Below are 22,311 nucleotides of genomic sequence, written 5' to 3'. Positions count from 1 at the left end.
TTTCTCTAGAGAATAGCGATTTTATAGTGGTTACTCCACTAATTCAAGGAGTACTGTGAAGTTTTACTAAATTAATTGATAAAATTAAAATGATGCCCATGTACCATGAAATTGAATTTAATATACATTAATACAAATGTGGAATGTGTTTAGAAATTTTAAAACAACACTAAAGATCATAGGCTTCAGTGTATGGAGCATTTACCGAAAAACTCAATATTTTCGTAGGGGTTAAGATATACATTTTAAAAATATGACAATACTTTTTTAATGCATTGTTGCATCATGCACTAACATATGATGAATGCCAAATAGGTTTGAAAACTTTGTTATCTCTGTTACCCTAGAGAATATCGATTTTAGAGTGGTTAGTCCACCAATTTAGGGAGTATTATGAAGTTTTACTAAATTAATTAATAAAAAATTGAAACGATGTCCATGTGCCATGAAAGAGTACCATGAAAGAGAGTTTAATATACCTTAATACAAATGTAGAATGTGTTTAGAAATTTTTAAACAGCACTGAAGATTATAGGCTTCAGTGTATAGAGCATTTACCAAAAAAACACGATACTTTCGTAAGGGGTTAACATATAGATTTTTAAAAAAATTCAAAAATATGACAATATTGTTTTAATGCATAGTTTCATCATGCTCTAACATATGATGAAGGTCAAAGAGGTTTGGAACCTTTGTTATCTCCGTTTCTCTAGAGAATAGTTATTTCACCAATTTAGGGAGTATTATGAAGTTTTACTAAATTAATTAATAAAAAATTGAAACGATGTCCATGTGCCATGAAAGAGTACCATGAAAGAGAGTTTAATATACATTAATACAAATGTAATACAATTGTAAAATGCGTTTAAAAATTTTATAACAGCACTAAAGATCATAGGCATTTACCGAAAAACTCAATATTTTTGTAGGGGTTAGTTAACACATAGATTTTGAGAAAAGTTCAAAAATATGAAATACTATTTTGATGCATTTTTTTGCATCCTGCACTAACATATGACGAAGGTCAAAGAGGTTTGAAACCTTTTTTGTTTCCATTTCTCTAGAGAATAGCGATTTTATAGTGGTTACTCCACTAATTCAAGGAGTACTGTGAAGTTTTACTAAATTAATTGATAAAATTAAAATGATGCCCATGTACCATGAAATTGAATTTAATATACATTAATACAAATGTGGAATGTGTTTAGAAATTTTAAAACAACACTAAAGATCATAGGCTTCAGTGTATGGAGCATTTACCGAAAAACTCAATATTTTCGTAGGGGTTAAGATATACATTTTAAAAATATGACAATACTTTTTTAATGCATTGTTGCATCATGCACTAACATATGATGAATGCCAAATAGGTTTGAAAACTTTGTTATCTCTGTTACCCTAGAGAATATCGATTTTAGAGTGGTTAGTCCACCAATTTAGGGAGTATTATGAAGTTTTACTATATTAGTTGATAAAAAATTAAAACGATGCCCAACGACCATAAAAGAGAGTAATATACATTAATGCAAATGTAAAATATGTTTAGAAATTTTAAAACAACACCAAAGATCACATGCTTCAGTATATAGATCATTTACCAAAAAGTCAATATTTTCGTAGGGGGTTAACTCATAGATTTTGAGAAAAATTCAAAAATATTACAATATTATTTTAATGCTTGCATCATGTATTAACGTATGATGAAGTTTAAAAAGGTTTGGAACCTTTGATGTCTCCGATTCTCTAGAGAATAAATATTTTATAGTGGTTCATCCACCAATTTAGGTAGTATTATGAAGTTATACTAAATTAATTTCTAAAAAACTAAAACGATTCTCATGTACTTTGAAAGAGAGTTTTATATATGAAGTGGTTCATCCACCAATTTAGGGAGTATTATGAAGTTATACTAAATTAATTTCTAAAAAACTAAAATGATTCTCATGTACCACGAAAGAGAGTTTAATATACATTAATAATTTAGAATGTGTTTTGAAATTTTAAAGCAACACTAAAGATCGTAGGCTTCAGTATATAGAGCATTTACCGAAAAAATCAATATTTTCGTAGGTAACACATAGATTTTGAGAAAAATTCAAAAATATGACAATACTGTTTTGAAGCATTGTTTCATCATTCACTAACATATGATGAAGGTCAAAGAGGTTTGAAACCTTTGTTGTCTTCGTTTCTTTTTAGAATAGCAATTTTATAGTGGTTAGTCCACCAATTTAGGGAGTATTACGAATTTTTACTAAATTAATTAATAAAAAAATTATAATGATGCTCATGTACTATGAAAGAGAGTTTAATATACATTAATACAAATGTAGAATGTGTTTAGAAATTTTAAAACAACACTAAAGATGATAAGTTTCAGTATATAGAACATTTACCAAGAAAACTCAATATTTTTGTAGGGGTTAACACATAGATTTTGAGAAAATTTCAAAAATATGAAAATATTGTTTTAATGCATAGTTGCATCATGCACTAACATATGATGAAGGTCAAATAATTTTGGAATCTTCGTTATCTCCGTTTCTCTAGAGAATAGCGATTTTAGAGTGGTTAGTCCACTAATTTAGGGAGTATTATGAAGTTTTACGAAATTAATTGATAAAAAATTAAATTGATGATCATGTACCATGAAAGAGAGTTTAATATACGTTAATACGAACTAGATCTCGACCTGCGCAACCGCGCAGGTTTTTGTTTTCATTTATTTTTATATAAATATTTTGTTTTCAATTCTAAATTGGTATATACTATAATATATATGTGTCTATCAATTTTTAAAACATAATAAGTTTACGGTATTTTTTTCCATTGAATAGATTGTTTCAAACTTTCACATGTATTTGTATCTTCTTCTATATATATATTTTCGGATTATTATTGAATTATTAAAATCGTAACCATATATATAATGATTAGTAAAATATTGTTTTATTGTCATATTCAAAGATATTGTAACATTTCACAATTTAGAAAGTTTTTAAAAAATTAAATCTTTCGCTTCATAGATTTATATTATCGAGTAAATAATTAAACATTTAGTTTTTGTTTAATTTTTAAAATAAACCATATAGTTTAAAATTTGTTTTCATTGGTTTAAGGTAGTAAAGATTAATCATGATCTGATTTTTGTTATTTAAAAAAAAATCTTTATAATTTTAAAAGTTAACATCGGCAAATATTTTAATATTTAACATATGGAGGTATAGTATTACAACATTATATTATATCTATTTATTATATAATATCTATAAATCCAATGGATCATCTATTGTTTAAATACAATTATTGATAGCCCAATAAAAATTTCTGGTTGGCCCAAAATTTAAATGATAAGATTAGAGATTAAATGTAACGTGACTTTCAAGGAATAAGTCTTTTAGTTCCATTTTTTAAAAAATCACACATGAATCAAAGTTGTGACTTCTGTTTTAATATAAAAGATGTAGAATGTGTTTAGAAATTTAAAAAAAACACTAAATAGCATAGGTTTCAGTGTATAGAGCATTTACCGAAAAACTGAATATTTTTGTAGGGGTTAACACATATATTTTGTGAAAAATTTTAAAATATGATAGTTCTGTTTTAATGCATAGTTGCATCCCGCACTAACATATGATGAAGGCCAAAGAGGTTTGGAACCTTTGTTATCTCCGTTTATCTAGAGAATAGCGATTTTAGAGTGGTTAATCCACCAATTTAGGGAGTATTATAAAGTTTTACTAAATTAATTGATAAAAAAATTAAAACGATGCTCATGTACCATGAAAGAGAGTTTAATATATATTAATACAAATGTAGAATATGTTTAGAAAATTTAAAACAACACCAAAGAACACATGCTTCAGTATATATAGCATTTACAAAAAAAAACTCAATATTTTCATAGGGGTTAACACATAGATTTTGAGAAAAATTCAAAAAGATGACAATATTGTTTTAACGCATGGGTGCATCATGCACTAACATATGATGAATGTCAAAGAGATTTGAAACATTTGTTGTCTCAGTTTCGCTAGAAAATAGCGATTTTATAGTGGTTAGTCCACCAATTTAGGGAATATTATGAAGTTTTACTAAATTAATTGATAAAAAATTAAAACGATGCACATATACCATGGAAGAGAAATTAATATACATTAATACAAACGTAGAATGTGTTTAGAAATTTTAAGACAAAACTAAAGATCATAGGTTTCAGTGTATAAAGTATTTACCGAAAAACTCAATATTTGCGTAGGGGTTATCACATAGATTTTGTTAAAAAATTCAAAAATATGACAATACTGTTTTAATGCATAGTTGCATCATGCACTAACATACGATGAAGGTCAAAGAGATTTGGAATCTTTGTTGTCTCTGTTTCTCTAGAGAATAGCAATTTTATAGTGGTTAGTCCACTAATTTAGGGATTATTGTGAAATTTTACTAAATTAATTGATAAAAAAATTAAAATGATGCTCATGTTCCATGAATGAGAGTTTAATATACATTATACAAATGTAGAATGTGTTTAGAAATTTTAAAACAACACTAAAAATCATAGGTTTCAGTGTATAGAGCACTTACCGAAAAACTCAATATTTGCGTAGGGGTTAACACATAGATTTTGTGAAAAATTAAAAAATGTGACAATGCTATTTTAATGCATAGTTGCATCATGCACTAACATATGATGAAGGTCAAAGAGGTTTGAAACTTTTGTTATCTCTGTTTTTCTAGATAATAGCGTTATCTCTCTACGCTTTCTCTATAAATCTAATTTTTATTTTTATTTTTGTTATTTCACCGATTCTCCCTTAATTCAATGGTATAAGAAACAATTTAATTAATTTAAACACGTGCAGCCTTATATAAACTAATTACATATTTCCATCTTTTTTTTTTGACAACAATAACTACAACTAAGTAGATGTATGCACCTATTTGAATAACCAAAACGGAGGTACTAAATCAACATATTTACATTTATTTCATTCAAAATCGAACTTTGTCCGAGCTAAAGGCTGATCGAACCGAATCGATCAGAACCTGTTATAATTTCGGTTTTACATTCCCCACAACAAAGAAACAAACCTAACCCGGAAAACAAATTACAGATTACAGAACAATAACTGTGGATGAAACTCCCCTGATTTATAAGTGAATACTGTTAATTCACAAAAAACAAAATATTATGAACCAAACAACCAATGACCAAATTAAACGAGGAAACCCCATTTAAGCAAAGTTAAAAAAAAATTCCGAAGCAAGCATGCCGTGTCAGGCTCATTACCAATTACCATATTATCCTAGTAACGCTGTGTTACGCTGCGACCGTCCCGTCATCATCCAGAAGGAAACCATCGGCCAGAGTTTGATGTAGAATGAGTGGTTGTCTACAAGTAGGACAAGAGGAATGCGACCGCAACCAAGTGTCGATGCACTTCACGTGGAAGCCATGGTTACATTTCGGCAAAACCCTAACCTTTTCTCCCTCCACAAACTCTCCTAAGCAGATCAAACACTCCGTGGCTTTCGTCTTAAGCTCCGAGCTGTATGAATAAACGGGGATCCGCTTCAAATCCCGTTTCTTGATCCCCTTTGGTTGGTTTGCGTTTGGGTTGGAGTGAGTTGGATCTTCGTTAGGCGTGGATCTCCTTGTGCAGCGCAAGACACATCGCAAGACCGAATTGAGGCCAAGGGCACAGATCAAGGCGCATAGAAGAGCCGCTAGGATAATCACCATGTTTGTATCCAAGGTAGCCATATTCTTGGCGTCGCTGTTAGAGCCTCCTAAAGTTCTAGGGTTTGCATCAGTAGCTGATATTGTCGAGCTTGCTTGCGTCTCAAGCAAAAACCTGCCCATCTTTCTTGTTTTTCTAGGTACGAGGGTAGCTTCTCTTTCTCTTCTCTCTTTTTTTTTTATTCCTCTGGCTTGACCTTTGATTCCTACCTGAAACTCAAAGACCAATAAATTTCATTCTTGATAAATCCATGGAGGTATCAAAGCTCAATTATTTTTTCTGTTATGTTTCTTTGTGAATGGTTGGATGTTTTCTTTTGAGTTTTACACGGGAAAGGAAGTACAACTGTCGTATAACTAATAGGTGTACATAAATGAGCGAGAGAGAGAGAGAGAGAGCTGATAATTTATGGTTAGATTTTCTGTATATTATATTTAGAGAAAAACAGCCAAAAAAACCCTCAACTTTTAAATCAAAGCCAAAAAAATCTTCGACTCGTGTTTGAACCAAAAAAATCTTCAACTTTTAAATATTAGCCATTTTAACTCTCATATTTTGTTGACTCAGCCATTTAAGAAACCTGAATAGTCAACTGATTAAAAACAACGTCTGTTAACTCTGTAAACAACATCATTTTAAAAATTGATTAAAGCATTGATCAAACTACGTCTTTTTGTTTATGTAAACACTTAAAGCATCTCATTCGTGAAGCCAGAGCCCCAAATAAACTTCACCTTCTTCACTCTGATTTCACGAAAGAGATGCTTTAAGTGTTTACAAAAACAAAAGGACGTAGTTTGATCAATGCTTTAATCAGTTTTTAAAATGATGTTGTTTAGAGAATTAACATATGTTTATTTTTTAATCGATTTCAGCAGTTGATTATTCGGGTTTCTTAAATGACCGAATCAACAAAATATAAGAGTTAAAACGATCAATATTTAAAAATTAAAGATTTTTTTGGCTCAAACAAAAGTTGAAGGTTTTTTTCTCTTTAATTTGAAAGTTCAAGGTTTTATTGACTGTTTTCTCATTATATTTATATTTAAAGAGAGAGAAATTGTGGCTTATATTTTGTTAGATTAGTAATAGGGACAAATATACAGGACATGGCCAAAAAGACAACTAATAATGCAGAATATATCGTTGAGTAGATATTTAAAATTGACGTATAACAAACACAAAATCAGTGGTCTTAAGAGCTTTGGAATCAAGACAAAGGGATACCACTCGCATTTAGAAAGGAATTAGTGAGAAACCGAGGAATTAATAAAAGAAGCATCCAAACTTGTCTTTTGGTGCTATATATGTTGGGGTATCAGATTCTCAACTAATCATGGTGAATTCATACAACTGGATTTTATTCCGTATTTTACATTACTGGTTACAATTTCTATTTCATACATATTGAGTATTAATATATGTAGTGGTTGAGTGCAGTTGCATTTTAAGATGTGTAATTAACTAGACGAGAGTCCACTAAATATTTAAAGAAACAAAAAGATGAACTTGTGTTGATTTGCAAACTAAACCAGCATCTATTGTTTACTATAATGGTTTATAGAACTGATTGAGTCTTTAGAAATGCAACTATTAGCTGGATGTAAACTTTTTGCCAGTTTTCGTGGAAAGCAATCAGTTATCAAAAGATCAACAGTATAGGAAATAAAGTGACTTACTGATTTTATATCTTCTGACATATAGGTTAAAGTTACCAAATGTATGCAAAGTATTAGTTGGATTTGAAGCGGATGGTCTAAATAAAGGGGAGAAAGAAGGATGTGGGTGGACTCTTTGGTCCACATATAAGCAACGTCCAATTAAACACACACTGATGTACAAATCATATAGATGCACATGTTCACGCAAGAGACACAAATACTTGTCTCTATTAGATCCACTGGCTCAAAATTTTCAAATACTCCATAAGACTCATAAATGATTTTTTTAAATATGATTGTTAAATTTCCATGTATGAAGTGAGATGGCATCGAGAATAATATGCAAAATATATGATACGGTATTAGGTCCAAATATGGTCATCTGATGATTGTAGTTTGTTCATTTTCAGAAAACATCTCAGCGCATATTTATCTATGAGAAGTTATTGTATAGGCTTTGTGGGTATAGTAGCTAGCTCTAGATTTAGTCAGCAGATTGAAATAGTTAGGTTTAATAATTAAAGCGTTAAAAGCTACAATCAATCATGCTCGTATCAAAACCCAAACTATAATAAAATCAAACCTGCAAAAATGGTGAATATGACTGAAAGTATGACTAAATCTATTTTTGTTAGGTTAGATTTCGATGTAGTTCGCTTAATCGTGAAACCATATCAACTAAGAGTTGTAAACTTGTAATCTAATGTGTTGACTGTTTTGAAAAGTTTCATTGGCAGCTAAATATCAGTTTCACTTTTCAAGCATCAGGAGTTTGTTTGTGCAGGCCTCGATGGGCCTAAATCATGGTTCCATCATGGTTCCATCATAGCCCATTTCAGAGGCGGCTGATAAACTGATAATTGATTGAGAGTCTGTTACCGGAAACAACGGACGGTCCCATGTTCTCTATGTTCGGTTTCATACGCCGAGTACGTCTGCTTCTGATTATGTCATCTCACATATCTTTTCTTCCTTAGTATTTATTTAGTTATTCCCAAGTAACTTATGAGATATATACACTAACAAAAAATGTAACAAAGAAAAACTTTAAGAATCTATATGATTGATTCAAGTGTGCAACAAACTTCATTTCTTTTGATTCGTAATTACTCTAACGTAGAGCTTAAAAAACAATATTGTAAGACTGATACGATTTTCATGATTAAAGTAAAGTTAAACCAAACTGTAGATTGAAACGAAGGGGTCCATGTCGTATAAGCCGTTAGGATAGTTAAGCGCCAAACAGAATTGCATGTGAGGTTTTTTCATCATACATAACTTTATAAACGGAATTCCTGGAAAATAAACGTAAGCTTCTTCGCTCATAAGAGAAGTGATACTACTTATGCACTGGTGAACTCCCTATATAAGTAACGTCTTGAACGAACTAGCAACATATCACTCAACTTCCACTTCTTTCCTCCTAATCTTTTGCCCCAGTAAAATGATGAATCTCACAAAAATTTCTCATGTTTTAGTTATTTCACTATGCACCCTCACCTTCTGCTTCTGCCGGATAAACTCCTACGACAACGGGGGCTGGGAGAGAGGCCACGCCACTTTCTACGGCGGAGCTGATGCATCCGGCACAATGGGTACTTTAAACATCATCACCAATTAATCACAAATGGATGCTTTTAAGATATTACAATAAACATTATAAGTATTGACGTTTTGTAGGAGGTGCGTGTGGGTACGGTAACTTATACAGCCAAGGCTACGGACTGCAAACCGCGGCGCTGAGCACGGCTTTGTTCAGAAGCGGTCAGAGGTGTGGTGCTTGTTTTGAACTACGTTGTGTGGACGATCCTCAGTGGTGCCTCGCTGGTTCCATCATCGTCTCGGCTACAAACTTCTGTCCACCAAACTATGCCTTAGCCAACGATAATGGTGGTTGGTGCAACCCTCCCCTTCAGCACTTTGACTTGGCCCAGCCTGCCTTTCTCCAGATCGCTCAGTACCGAGCTGGGATCGTTCCCGTCGCATTCAGAAGGTAAAAAACCACCCTACCATAGTGCAAAAGTACAAGTATTTTTTAATAAGAAAACATTAATATTTTGAGAACTTTCCTCAGATAACACTATAGATTATGTTTGATTAGAGCTTCTCCATCGGCGGGATGGGAAGGAGATGGGAAGAGTATGTAACCCAAAAAGAAATAACAAAAATATTCAAAAGTAGGAGAGAAGGATGTCAGAGGTTCTGCAAACCCAATCTTTTAGAAACCTTAAAAAGCTTTTGATGACACATGTTATGTTTTCATTAGCCAATAATTATCCATAACAATTAAGTTTAAATGTATAAACAAAATACATTAAAATACTATTTTTTTTTATTTGTTAACAATCTCAAAACAGCATCCATCGGGGAGATGCTCTTAGGACATATGCAGAAAATTCTCAAAATATCAATTTTAAAATATAAAAGACATTTATATTTGGGTCTAGTTTGCATGGTTCATATTTGGAGATTTGTCATCCTATTTTTGTCATGCACTGATAGTAATTAACATGCAGGGTTCCATGTGAGAAACCTGGAGGGATAAGGTTTACTATAAACGGGAACTCGTACTTTGATCTGGTGCTGATCACAAACGTGGGTGGTGCTGGAGATGTTATGGCCGTAGCCCTGAAAGGATCAAAGACTAATAAGTGGCAATCCATGTCGAGAAACTGGGGACAAAATTGGCAAAGCAACAGTTACCTCAGAGGTCAAAGCCTCTCTTTTCAAGTCACTACGAGCGATGGCCGGAGTGTTGTGAGCTACGATGTTGTCCCTAGGGATTGGCAGTTCGGTCAAACTTTTGAAGGAGGACAATTCTAAATTCTGTATGAGGAGAACATTAATAGATATACACAACAAGAGTCAAATGATTGTGTTTAAGACAAAGTCTGTACGCTACTCTTTTATAGTCATAAGAAATGCGCTGAAGAAATTAATGTAGTAGTTGGAAAAAAAAATTAATTATATACTTTGCATATGTCCGTCTAGTACAAGGTCGTTAACAACAAGAAAATACTACAAACCGTATAATAAAATTAAGGCAAAAATACAAATGCATCTCATGATATAGCAGGTACTCATTTCTCATAATACGTGATTTTTTTTGAAAATTTAAAATAAATTGTTGACATACAAATCCTTAAAATTAAAAAGGCTCAAAGGCCAACATGTAACGTACATGATAATAGACTATAGAATTTGATATTTACAGTTTTCTACAAAGAGTTACATTTTCTTAAAAATAAAGAATATCTATAGGAAAAATTTCTTTGGTCATACATGACATTTCATGAGGATGGTGACAAAGATAGTAGTCTATTGTTAAGTCTTGACGTCGTTGATTCTCTTGCTGGGCCCAGACGCCGGAACTGACCCTTTTGGAAGAACGTTCAACACCAACGACCCGTATATTCCGGCTACATAGACTCCCGGAGAAGACGAATATCCCGCCATGAAGTGATCATCCTCGCTTTCGCACCCCACCACCGTCGCCAGCTTCCCTTTGACCGTCTTGGAGAGAGCAGATACCTCTCCAGAGATGATGACGCCATCTGTCACCGGTAAAAATTCTTCTCCTGGAATATTTCTAGCCGTTGAGAATGAAACAAGCTGAGAAACGGAGATGAGCAAAATAAGAATCAAAGCTCCGTATCTATCCATTCTTTTGTAAGAAGTGAACACTCTGTTTGATTTTTCTTCTTCGTGGATGTGTTATTTGATGAAGATCAGTGAAAGTGCATGTGTCTATATATAGAAAGTCAGAGAGAGGTCACTAGGTCAGTCAATGATAACGCGGCAACTGTCGGACTCAAAAGAGTGGAAAGAGTCAAATTAGAAGAAAAAAGAGAGTTAAAGAATAGGTCATGTAGTTTCCGGTACAACTATAAAATGTCACCAAGTAGTATAAAATCAATTATACGTTAGTAAGGCTTTGACTAGTGTGACAGCAGCGATCGTGGGAGTTTGCGAATGTGGATGGTTGCAGTTTTAAGCGGTTTAAAGAGATTTGTACAATTGGTACTGCGGTTAGAAATTGGTGCGTTTTCGAAATACTTATGACTGGTTAACCACCAAATACAACATCAGTTAAATAATAAATTAATAATATTTATATTTTATATAATTATAAAAATATTAAACATCATAATATTATAATAAATATAAAAAATTATATTTATAAAATTATATTTTCAAATTTTTTAAAATTATAGAAAATGTTTTTAATTGAAAAAATATAATATAAGTTAAAATATAATAGATATATTTTAGTATTTCTATTGTTTCAATTTATTTTATTTTTATTTTTATTTTTGTATTTATATTGTTTTTAAACAAAAAAAAAGTTTACACTTCCGCAACCGCCACTTCTGCAACCGCCCGCAACCGTAAATGTTAGCTGAAACCGGTTTTTGAATTTAAAAGGTTTAGAGCGGTTTGAAGCGGTTTGAATCGGTTTAGAGTGGTTTGAGTGATTTTTGCAAAATGCCAATAACCGTTACTAATTGCAAAAGCTGCGTTCGCGGGCGGTAGCGGAGAAACTAACTCATGCTTAAATGATTTAGGTACATAGCAATTGGGTATGATATGGGCCTTTATTGGGCTACATTAAAGGTAAGCCTTTATTACCGTTTTGAGACATCCACGATACTTCTGGATCAGACAGAGGTTTTCTTGTATTTGACATTTTCGTTTTTCTCCTTCTCCGATTAGCCTTTCATCGGTCTTCGGTCTTCTGGGAATGGCAGGCCGATTCCGATTAGATGCCGTTGTTTCAACGATAGTGACAGTTCACCCGCACGAGATTCCGGCGTTGCTCCACTCCTCTTCCTGCTTCTTCTTCGTACCGATCTCCTTCTCTCTGTATCTCTCTATCTCCATGTTTACTCAATTCAACCTTTGATTTCAAGTGTTCCCCCTTGCAAAATCTCAGATATTGAGCGCATACTTCGTTGTTCTCCCTCTCCGCGACGAAGGAGCAATATCGCTTGGCTTATCAAAGCTCCCGGTTCTGTTCGTCGGATCTCTGTTTCTCACTCTGATCGCTGCACCTGTTTCCACCTTGATCTTCTCTTTACCCAATTTGTCCAAATCCAAGGTGCTCTTTTGCTAAAAGGCTAATCCTTTTTGCATCCTCTGTTTCCCCTGTTTTTATGTAAAGTACTCTGTTTTCAATCAAATCAGCTTTAATACCATATGGTTTCTAGAAGCATTGGTCTTACACATGTTTCATTTGAAATTTTCAGGCTTTGGTTATTATACATAGATTCTTTAGTCTATCGCTTGTTCTTTGTTTCCTTCTCTGGCGTGCCTCCCCAACCGAGTCTAATTCAAAGGTAAAAGACATGAGAGCTGTATTGTATCATACATAAGTTTTCTTTACTTAGTCATCATGAGTCTGAGTCATGGTTTTAACATGTATTATACTGCTTTGATAGGATGCATCCGACCTAACAAAAGACCCCAAAGTTGGTGTTGATGGAGCTAATCCTGCTTCTGGATGGGATAGCCATGGCTGGTTTTACATTTCTGTTCGTGTTGGATTTTTCCTTTGGGTACTTACTACTACTAACTCTCTTTTTTTTATTCGGTTTTAGTCTCAGTAATGTATGATACTTTCTTGCTACTTCTTAGGTTGCGTTGCTTAACCTCGTGGCTATTTCTTCAACCTGGGCTAGAATCATTGACGTTATGGATAGTGAGGTAGTTACTTTCTCCTCCCCCTTTACTTTGTTTCCAAGCATGACAACGTTCTTTTAATTCAGTCAGGTGCAAGGTTGTTTGGTTTTGTTGGTGCTGGTGCTACCCTTGGACAGCTTTTTGGATCAGTGTTTGCTGCTGCTACTGCTTGGATGGGTCCATGTAGGCATCACGCTTCATTTACAGTCCAAGTATCTAGCGAGAGATATTTTTCTTCTGCTTTTGTTGTTTCATTGAATGCCATTCTGATTTCACTCAGAAAAGTCTATTTGATCTCCATGGCAGATCTGCTTCTATTTGCTGCTCTTTTGATGGAGTTTGCTGCCCAGTCTTCAAAAGGGATCACCAAGGATACTTCACCGTCCTCTGAGGAGTTGTCTCCTCTAAGGTTAGCTAAGCCACGGTTTGCTATGTTTTCTTAAATCTTTTCCGTTCTTAATTTTTAGGTTCTAGGATAGTCTTAGATTTCTCAAGTGAGTTTGACTCAAATGTGATAGAGGAGTTGATCTTTGTTTCCGTTTGTTTTAGGAGAACTGATAGTGAGAGAAGTCAGGAAGCTTCTTCTCCAAAAGTTACTACTCCTAAATCGCCTATCTCCACAACCAGGCCCCAACTTTGGGCCATCTTGGACGGAATGAGACTTATACTAGCATCGCCCTATCTTTTGCTCGTGTCTTTGTTCCTTTGGCTCGGTGCAGTCATCTCCTCATTCTTCTATTTCCAAGTAAGACAAAGATTTTAACTTAAGAAATTTTGACTTACCTTCTTATGTTCTCATTAATGAAACAAAGGTCACTGCAGAAAGTGAACGTAATTGCCACAACAATCAAATCATCCATTGGCCGAAGGAGACTGTTTGCTCAGATAAATAGCTTCGTTGCAGTTTTCATACTTATTGGACAACTGACTCTAACGGTATGTCATCTGCCAGAGAAACTTCTCTCACCGATTCACCATATATATCAATTCATATGTTAAATCTTACAGGGACGGATCTTGACTATTGCCGGTGTCACAGTTGCAATATCTGCATCTCCACTTGTTGCGCTTGGGAACTTGGTTTCTATTGCGATATGGCCTACTTGGGTTGCAGTTGCTGTATCTGAAACCCTGAGAAAGGTTTGTGGTTTATATCAGTCTCTTCTGTGTCGACCTCCTGTTTGACTAATTACACTTTAACTACTTGGTAGGTGACAACTTATGTTGTGACTAGACCTGGAAGGGAACTTTTGTTCACTGTAGTCTCGCAAGACGAGAAATACAAAGCTAAGGTACTAATCAGCTCTGCTAATGGGAAATGCTACACTTTGTTCTATTATTTAATCTGCTTGCTATGGTTTTCAGGTATGCATAGATGTGATTGTTCAACGGCTTGGAGATGCAGCAGCGGCAGGACTATTCGAAGTCCTTACTATTGCTCTTGGCGGTCAAACATCAACTGCTTCACTCTACGCCTTGCCAGTATAATATTATTCTTGGATGATTATTTGTTAACTATCTCCTCCAAAATGCAGTTCTTGACAAGCCTCCGTTTGTTTTTTTGACAGGTGTGTTTGATATGGATAGTCACGGCCTACTTCTTGGGCCGGCGCCAAGAACAACTGGCGAAACTCCAGGTGGGTTCTTCTTTATAGGAAAAAAAAAAATCTTATAAAGAGATCATGCGGAAGATGAGAGGGTTCAACTTCGTATGTAGGAGTTATGGGAAAGAAACGCAAACCCGTCAGAGATTAAGAAGGATCACAAGGCGGAGTAATGGTTTAGCAAAAAGAACTCAGATTTTGAATTCTTCTTTACATAGGTAAAAATATTGTACAAAGGGAAATATAAATTTAACCAAACTTGGTTTTTTTTGTGGAGGATTCAGATTCCAACTTATAGCAATATAACACACTTGATCTCAACTTTTTTAGTCGTTCACAAACGAGTTTGTTGACCCAAGAAAAGGTGACTAACCAAAAAAAAAACGAGAGGCACCTCTAATGTTACAGAGGAAGTAAATAAGACCAGCCTCTCTTTGCCTGTATTTACATAATCCCCCACACCCAAAATATGTACAGAACAACAGCCAAAACCCTCACTGTCTCAGTACTTCAGCAGAGTATCGTCCTCCCTGTTTGACAATGAAAGTAAGAGTGAGAGAACAAGAAACAAGAACAAAGGAATTTGGTTTAATGTTGTATGGTTCAGAGATTGTGTAAACATACCAAAACTCTTTTTCGAAATGATCAGATGAACCATATTCCTCCTCCTCTTCATGATCATAGCACTCATATGACTGTGTGAAGTACGCCAAAGATTTAGAATGGTTATGTAAAAGGCGAAAACAAAGATAAATGTTCTTGGCTCTGCAAGGGTAAAGAAAAAACCATGACACTGACCTTATCAAATTTTCCTACAGCTTTTGAATCCGCCTCATCATCTATCTGCAGGTAAGGTGTTCAGCAAAAACTTTTAACTTTGCAAAGGGAGTCAAAGAAGATTGCATAAACACAAGATGGCTTTATTCGTGAAACCTTTAAAATCCTAATCAGTCTTAGCTCTAAAGCTAGCTCAAGTATGCATAGCAGATTTTGATATAGACAAAAGGAAATTTAATTAATTAACAAAGAATTCCTCCAAATAAAAAGTGTCAACTAGAGATGTTAATATTATATACCTTATACATTACACTTTGAACTTCTTCTTTTATTTTACTGTTGTGGGCCAAATCAACTTTTACAGCACGAGCTATGAAGGGTCTTTGATCCTGAAAAAAATAAGCAAGAGAACGACTCAAAAAACCAAGCATATAAAGAAAAAAATTACTCGACTGTGAATAAACTGATACCTCTCCTGACATGTTCTTCCACACAGTGAAACATATTCTGCTAGCTTCCACCATGTTCCCATCGTATCTTTTCCTAAAATCCTCTCTTTATAAAGGAAAAAAAAAAAGAGAAGTAAGATACTACTACTCAGAGAAGTAACAGAGGAAGGTTTTTGGTTACTGTACAAGAAGAAGACAAATGGTGATCTAGGTTCATCTTCAAAGCTTGGTTTAGATATATCATCATCGATCTTCTTGCCACTCGAAACGCACTTGAACCTCTTCACTTCCCTTCGTTTCTCTCCGCCGCACTCGTGCATATCAAACAGAGCAATCGCGATCATAACTCCACATTCCTCACTGGAATCAAATCCCAAAAACAGAGTATCACGAATCTAGAATTGAACCCTAACAAAACAGAGTTGAGAGAGAGAGCAGTACCATTTCTCAAAAGCGCTTCCATCAGCAGCACGACGAACAGCTTCGACTCTTTTACGCGTTCTCGGCCGAATCGCCATTAATGCATCTATAAAAGCTCTTCACTTTTTTTTTCCTATTTCTGACAGAGATAAAAGGTTTAAGCTTTTTAAGGTTGAAAGTTGAAACGTTCGTGTGTGCGCGCAATTTAGCGGATTGTTCTATTAATACTAACGTGCGCTTAACAGATTAAGCGCGGGAAGTTAATTGGCGCGTAATTAAAAAACAGACGAAATAATAACACTCCCGCTGCGAGATTGATTATTTGTAATATAACCAATGATATTTAGCCGCGTAATCAGTAGTTAATTACGCTGATAAAAGGATCGAATATCGCAATACGCTAATTTCATTAGATATTAATGCGAAGATAATACACACTTCAACATAAAATTAAAAAACAAACAAGGAAATAACAACACACATTAAAACGGATCTTCAGTTTTGTAAGGGGAAGATTATCAAAATATTATTCTGTTGAATTAAAAACAAAAACGCAAAAACCGATAATAAGACGACACGTGGAAGGATTAGTTGGTTCTCCCGCAAACCTTCCTGATCTCTCCGCTACTACCGGTCAAGGGGCTGATATCACCCATCTTGATCATCGCCGCCGTGAAGTCAGAGCTGAAGCTCGCTGGGTTGTTGCTGTATCCAGTGACTATGGAGTCGGTTGAACCACCGTTGAAGAGCTCCTGGTCGGAATGTAGGAGACCTCGCTGAGCCACAAGGTTCTTGAAGTAGCTGTTGTCGAAAGAATTAGCGGAGTTGACGTCGAGTGGAGCTAGGTTTCCGTCACCGGAGCCGGCAGCTCTCGGGCAAGATCTCTGTCGTAAGGTGGCGAAGGCTGCGTTGATGTTTGTCTCGTTGTAGACTCTTGTTCGGAAGTTCGTGCAACGTGATTGTCCGATCGTGTGTGCGCCTGGGAAACAAAAGATTATAGAATAGTTTGTTTAATTGTTGAGTTGACTAATAATCTTTTGTTAATTAACTAACGTTGAATTACTTTGTCGTTGTTTCGTAACAGTAATATATTATATGATTACGTAACTTAGCAAAGAAACAAAAAAGTCGGTGGTGTGTAACAAAAATGTGTTGAAAATCAAACACAAAGAAACAAGAAAGAGACGACAATATTCAGACACAATCAAATTATTATATTTTGTGTCGTATCTGTTGACTCGTACTCCTTTAGAAATATCTTTATGAAATAAATAGTTTTTTTTTTTGAAGATTTTTATGAAATAAATAGTTGCATGTATAATATGAAAAAGGCATAAGAAGAAAAATGAAACTTACCGGAGAGAGCAACCATGTCTCTGGTGGAGAGTCCAACGGCGCTGAAACTACTAATGAGCTGGCTCAGGCTCGAAGTTGGCGCTGGGATGTTACTATTCGCAGCGGCTTGACTAGCCGTTCTCGCATCTCTTCTCCCTACTTTCACATTCCAATTTGGCCCTCCAAGCTTCAACAAGAACATGACAGATTTAGTCTATTAAATTTGTAAAAAACGGACTAAGAGAGGATATAAATGTATATGGAGCCTACGAGTACGACGGAGTCTCTAGCTGCGATGGCTAAGATATCAGCACATGAAACAACCCCGGGACATGCTGCTTCAACCGCTGTTTTGATGTTGTCGATCACATTAAACCCACGAGCAGAATTGCGGTTTGGGTTCGCGTTTTGTTCTCCCGTAAAGCTTGATGTGTCATCTAGTAGAATAGAACCGTCGCACCCCTATATATATGCATGTTATGATTATGATTAGAATGAATAACAAAAAGGAAGCAGTTACGCTAATGTTCTTGGGGGGTGGCAAGGACTATACAAGAAAATGTATAAACAAATTAACTTACGTTGACGAAGCAGTCGTGGAAGAAGAGACGGAGGATAGATGCACCCGTTCGAGGCTGGCTGTCAACGGCAGATTTAACGGTTGATCGGACGGTGGAGAGAAGATTAGGGCAAGACGTCGAGTAAAAATTTGTCGTGAGTTGTGCTTGGACGACGTTATTGTTATCACCTTGCAGTGAAAGTGTTACAACGATAGCTAAAATGGCAATGAAAAGGTTATTTGAAGCCATGTTTGAGGAACTTAAAGACTTTGGTATAGACTTAGAGTTGATTATTTGTACTTGATGAACAAAGCATAACGGAATCGAGGTTTATATAGAGACGTGAAGGATGTTCTAAAGTGATAGATAGGTAACCTAACGCGTTGAAAAAATGTGTATGGTTTCAATTATTTTGTTTGTTTTACGGTTTAATACTCAGTTTTGCATGGACTTTGTTTTGTAATTATCCACGTTGGAGAGAGAAGCTAAAACAAAATTTGTCAGCGACGATTTTTCCGCCCTGGTAATTAGTAACCAAATTACGTCGAAGTCTGCATACAGTTGACTTTGAAAAATGCTGAGAAAATGATTAAAACACTAGATTAATGGGGCTGAATATATAATAAGTTAGATAGTAGTGTTGTATGCTTGGTCGTGATAAGAGTTAATCTACGTTTATGTATGAATTATTGAGAATTGGTTATCTAGTGTTTTAGTTGATACCATTTTATTGATTGTCTGAAAGCTTTTTACTGTGTTTTTATGTAAACTTCAGTGTGAAACATTCTTAGCCATCTTATTGGTTGATTATTTGATATTCATATATGTTAATAAATTTTCATTTACAAGTAACTACTTGCAAACGCGTCTTCTATGAAATATAAGCCAGAAACATATTTGTGGAAACCTATTTTATTTCTCCGCTGTTTTTAAAAGAATATAAGTATATAAATGTCTAGAAATGGTTTAAACTTTCTTTAGTCATGCACGATATCTTAGCTTATGATACATATTTGGAATATACATATGTAGTTGCCATTCTCATTGTAATACTAAATGACAGCTAAAGTAATTGACTGACTATGTAAATCATTAACATGCATGCTGCCAGATCTGAATTCTATTTTCAAGTATACTGGGGGAGGTGATCTACCACGAATACTACCAAAGGATGGCTTGGAACGTAAAAAACAATGCCGACGTTCGTGGTAAACGAAGAATAATTTGATTGACATGACTTGGTGTAATTTCACATTATGCTGAAATTTTGATTTATATACATTGCAGCTAAAAACGAAGCACATGAAGATAACACGGTGAAAGTCGCCTTAGCTAATACAACTGTTTGTTTGATTTTGATGCCACAACTAATATAGGTTAGAAGTCATAATAATAAATAATCTTGTATCAAAGTCGCATTATACAGATATATTATGGATTAGACATGCGTTCTTTTTCTGCATACCATGAAAAATGTAGAGAAGAGTTTGTTAGAGAGAGTTGTCAAGAATAGTGGCTGTTTTTTTTTTAAGTTAATGCTTTGGACCAAACATTTGATTTATTGAAAAGAGATCTTACAACACTAGGTTTGCTAATTTCTCTTTCTTCAGTTCCAAGCAAATCGCTTCTTCTTTTTTTTATACAGTTCCCAGCAAATGTCTTTGATCCTTTGATTATTATTTGCAGCTACCATAACATTTCACGTTTACATCAAGCTTAAACTGTTTTAGTTTTTTCTTAAGTATATATTCTTGATACTCTCACATGCCTTTTGTTATCCCGTTCATAACCTACGGATATTTAATTTTTTTTATTGATTTCAAGCTAACTAAATAATGTAATGTATACTAGAATGTATTATATTATTAGATATGTGGATTAAAGACTAGCTATAAACCAAAAATTAAGAGAGCAAGAGTCATATACTTCTACACTACGCGGCTTTTACTTTTACAAAGGAACGAGGCACGCTTGTCACTTTTCAGTTACTATATGCGTTTAAGAGGGGATTCAAACCAATTGGAAACAAATAACTAAAAAACAAAGCACCTCTCAAAGTTAGATGCCGTCTCCGGTCTCATTTTCACACTCCTACTAGAATTATTAATTATATAAGAAACAGTTAATCAAACCCTCTTTAATAATCAAGAAAAAACCTTCTGGATATTTCATGTGATATAGCTTGTGTTTTATTTTATTTTATTTTGTAGAGTTATTCATTAAGAATGTTAGGCTTTGTGAATATTAATTCAATACTCTAAGCATCAGTGGCGGAGGGAGAGCATGAAGAAGGGGGGGGCAGCTGCCCCCTATGAAATATTGAATTTTTTTTGAGTTTTCATTGATTATTTAATTTTTTTTATAGTTTAGGTGATCAAATTTTTTCTAATGCTTCCTATAAATTTAGGTCAAATCTTGTATTGCCCCCGATGAAACTATTGTCCGGCTCCGCCACTGCTAAGCATTTATGTTGATTTAATTAGCAATATTAATCTTATTTTGTGATTATTAAATCATTTGAACAATAACAACGATTACAAAACCACGAAGATTACAATCACGTTAGGTTAAAGTTTGCTTATTTCAAATCTAAATTAGATATATTGGGCTATACTTACTGTCAATACCACTATATGTGGAAAATACATAATATACTATATAAAACCAGGGAAAGAGACATATATATACATGACTCTTACTCATTATCTTCTTTTTTTTTCTTTTTTGTCAACTAGCATTTAAAAATATATATTATGTATTAAGATTGAGCCTCCGTTGGCTAAGCTTCGAGATGAAGAAAATATATGAATTTTCTTGTTAAGGGTCTCAAGGTCAAGGATGTAAAAATTATTGCTACAAAGAAACTTTAAACACTATTTGCAGCATATATTGATCATTTGAATAATCAATTACATATATATAGAAAATGTCAAAAGTAACTAAAGGAGGTGGATTTAGTCGCATGCACCATGAATGATGACAAGATATATATTGACGTATATAGAATAATACCAAAATGCTTTTAATTCTGGGTGTAAAATCCCATTTCTTAGTTTTGTAAAGCTACATTAATAATTGCTAACAGTATGACAAAATATATCTAATCCACGTATTTTAATCTTGACACGAAGGTGAATGATACAGTACTTGATGTGAAATCGATGGTCCATACAAATTTATAGCTATGTTTTGATCAGTCCCATCGTGGTTAATTATAACGGCATCATTTACACATAGTCACATATACATTAATCCCATAGAAGACGCATGAAACATATACATGCACTTAATTACTTATTCAGCAGAAACAGAGTTATAGGTTTGATTTTCATTATGACAACTCTAACGGAAGCATTTACACATATAGCATCAATCGATTCAATCCTAGAGAAAGACGTATGAAACATATGCATGCCCTAATTAATTACTTATTTAACAGGAATAAGTTTCCTCCTCCTCGTTCTCTTCTTGTTGCTTAATAAGTGGTTTGCCACATCTTGTAATTCAAAAAGCAGAAAAGTTGATATAAATCTTAACATTTACACAAAAATAAAATAAAATAAATAAGTTTCTTTAATTAACGTAAACAGTATATTTTCTGTTAGTTGCATTATAATTCTGCATTTACACAAATAATTTTCTAAAATTTATAAATTCAAGTATACGAGTAAACACACATATTTATATATATATATCAACACACAAATTTACACTCATAAGTCATAAGTTAATCTTTTTTTGTCAGCAATCATAAGTTAATCATAACAGTATATCAAGATAATCCTTTATAACATTGTAAAATATTAACACAAGCACGTTGTTTTTTTGTTTTTTTTAAACTATCGAAAGAAGGTTTGGCTTCGATGGCTTCTATGTGTATGGTATCTCAAAGTCTCAAGATTCTAAGCCGAAAGTAGACGCCTAACGCCCAGCCACCCGGGCCCACCCTGCTACTTCTGGGGTGAAAATGACGTGGTTGCTGCGGGCCTCGAGGAATGTCTGGGCCACGGCCTGGGATCCTCGGTTAACAAAAAAAAAAAAAAAAAAAAAAGACCGAAAAACTAAAGGGAGGACCCCGGAAC

General features: G+C 34.2%; 6 protein-coding genes across 7 annotated transcripts; 2 read left to right on the top strand and 4 right to left on the bottom strand.

The window, feature by feature from the left end:
- Positions 1-4,967: 4,967 nt before the first annotated feature.
- On the bottom strand, positions 4,968-6,155 carry LOC106315645 (RING-H2 finger protein ATL73). The gene has a single exon (XM_013753442.1). It carries the CDS (start codon positions 5,864-5,866, stop codon positions 5,324-5,326), a length of 543 nt encoding a protein of 180 aa, XP_013608896.1. The 5' UTR covers positions 5,867-6,155; the 3' UTR covers positions 4,968-5,323.
- A 2,646-nt stretch (positions 6,156-8,801) lies between these two features.
- Positions 8,802-10,442, top strand: LOC106315987 (expansin-A2). Its single transcript, XM_013753841.1, has 3 exons — positions 8,802-9,000; positions 9,086-9,398; positions 9,922-10,442. The coding sequence occupies exons 1-3, from the start codon at positions 8,850-8,852 to the stop codon at positions 10,226-10,228; spliced, it is 771 nt and encodes a 256-aa protein (XP_013609295.1). The 5' UTR covers positions 8,802-8,849; the 3' UTR covers positions 10,229-10,442.
- Positions 10,443-10,453: 11 nt separating this feature from the next.
- LOC106315988 lies at positions 10,454-11,108 on the bottom strand. The gene has a single exon (XM_013753842.1). The coding sequence runs from the start codon at positions 11,066-11,068 to the stop codon at positions 10,730-10,732; it is 339 nt and encodes a 112-aa protein (XP_013609296.1). The 5' UTR covers positions 11,069-11,108; the 3' UTR covers positions 10,454-10,729.
- A 991-nt stretch (positions 11,109-12,099) lies between these two features.
- LOC106312891 lies at positions 12,100-15,009 on the top strand. 2 transcript variants are annotated; one of them, XM_013750575.1, is made up of 14 exons: positions 12,100-12,248; positions 12,339-12,503; positions 12,652-12,741; positions 12,844-12,960; positions 13,040-13,108; positions 13,171-13,255; positions 13,391-13,493; positions 13,634-13,829; positions 13,907-14,020; positions 14,093-14,224; positions 14,296-14,376; positions 14,450-14,566; positions 14,653-14,721; positions 14,802-15,009. In XM_013750575.1, exons 1-14 carry the CDS (start codon positions 12,147-12,149, stop codon positions 14,859-14,861), a joined length of 1,500 nt encoding a protein of 499 aa, XP_013606029.1. In that variant the 5' UTR covers positions 12,100-12,146; the 3' UTR covers positions 14,862-15,009. The 2 variants fall into 2 exon arrangements, with proteins under 2 accessions (XP_013606029.1, XP_013606028.1); XM_013750574.1 differs by having other exon boundaries at positions 13,171-13,267.
- Positions 15,010-15,034: 25 nt separating this feature from the next.
- On the bottom strand, positions 15,035-16,459 carry LOC106312893 (high mobility group B protein 7). Its single transcript, XM_013750577.1, has 7 exons — positions 16,356-16,459; positions 16,101-16,274; positions 15,936-16,020; positions 15,765-15,854; positions 15,487-15,531; positions 15,313-15,383; positions 15,035-15,218 (listed from the first exon to the last, which is right to left on the bottom strand). Exons 1-7 carry the CDS (start codon positions 16,430-16,432, stop codon positions 15,191-15,193), a joined length of 570 nt encoding a protein of 189 aa, XP_013606031.1. The 5' UTR covers positions 16,433-16,459; the 3' UTR covers positions 15,035-15,190.
- Positions 16,460-16,722: 263 nt separating this feature from the next.
- LOC106312892 (peroxidase P7) lies at positions 16,723-18,545 on the bottom strand. The gene is made up of 4 exons (XM_013750576.1): positions 18,251-18,545; positions 17,940-18,131; positions 17,691-17,856; positions 16,723-17,313 (listed from the first exon to the last, which is right to left on the bottom strand). Exons 1-4 carry the CDS (start codon positions 18,476-18,478, stop codon positions 16,922-16,924), a joined length of 978 nt encoding a protein of 325 aa, XP_013606030.1. The 5' UTR covers positions 18,479-18,545; the 3' UTR covers positions 16,723-16,921.
- Positions 18,546-22,311: the final 3,766 nt, after the last annotated feature.

This window comes from Brassica oleracea, chromosome C9 (assembly GCF_000695525.1).
Source record: "Brassica oleracea var. oleracea cultivar TO1000 chromosome C9, BOL, whole genome shotgun sequence".
NCBI lineage: Eukaryota > Viridiplantae > Streptophyta > Magnoliopsida > Brassicales > Brassicaceae > Brassica > Brassica oleracea.
The sequence above is the reverse complement of the archived record's forward strand: the minus strand, read 5'-3'. Positions and strand labels throughout refer to the sequence as shown.

Coding starts and splice junctions, on each gene's coding strand:
- LOC106312893 (XM_013750577.1), bottom strand. CDS start 16,432: ATGGCGATTCGGCCGAGAACGCGTAAAAGAGTCGAAGCTGTTCGTCGT. Junction 16,275..16,355: donor GGAAGCGCTTTTGAGAAATG/GTACTGCTCTCT, acceptor ATTTGATTCCAG/TGAGGAATGTGGAGTTATGA. Junction 15,855..15,935: donor GGAAGAACATGTCAGGAGAG/GTATCAGTTTAT, acceptor TATTTTTTTCAG/GATCAAAGACCCTTCATAGC.
- LOC106315988 (XM_013753842.1), bottom strand. CDS start 11,068: ATGGATAGATACGGAGCTTTGATTCTTATTTTGCTCATCTCCGTTTCT.
- LOC106312892 (XM_013750576.1), bottom strand. CDS start 18,478: ATGGCTTCAAATAACCTTTTCATTGCCATTTTAGCTATCGTTGTAACA. Junction 18,132..18,250: donor TCCACGACTGCTTCGTCAAC/GTAAGTTAATTT, acceptor GCATATATATAG/GGGTGCGACGGTTCTATTCT. Junction 17,857..17,939: donor CTAGAGACTCCGTCGTACTC/GTAGGCTCCATA, acceptor TTCTTGTTGAAG/CTTGGAGGGCCAAATTGGAA.
- LOC106315645 (XM_013753442.1), bottom strand. CDS start 5,866: ATGGGCAGGTTTTTGCTTGAGACGCAAGCAAGCTCGACAATATCAGCT.
- LOC106312891 (XM_013750574.1), top strand. CDS start 12,147: ATGGCAGGCCGATTCCGATTAGATGCCGTTGTTTCAACGATAGTGACA. Junction 12,249..12,338: donor CCTCTTCCTGCTTCTTCTTC/GTACCGATCTCC, acceptor GCAAAATCTCAG/ATATTGAGCGCATACTTCGT. Junction 14,021..14,092: donor TTGGACAACTGACTCTAACG/GTATGTCATCTG, acceptor TAAATCTTACAG/GGACGGATCTTGACTATTGC.
- LOC106315987 (XM_013753841.1), top strand. CDS start 8,850: ATGATGAATCTCACAAAAATTTCTCATGTTTTAGTTATTTCACTATGC. Junction 9,001..9,085: donor TGATGCATCCGGCACAATGG/GTACTTTAAACA, acceptor GACGTTTTGTAG/GAGGTGCGTGTGGGTACGGT. Junction 9,399..9,921: donor GTTCCCGTCGCATTCAGAAG/GTAAAAAACCAC, acceptor ATTAACATGCAG/GGTTCCATGTGAGAAACCTG.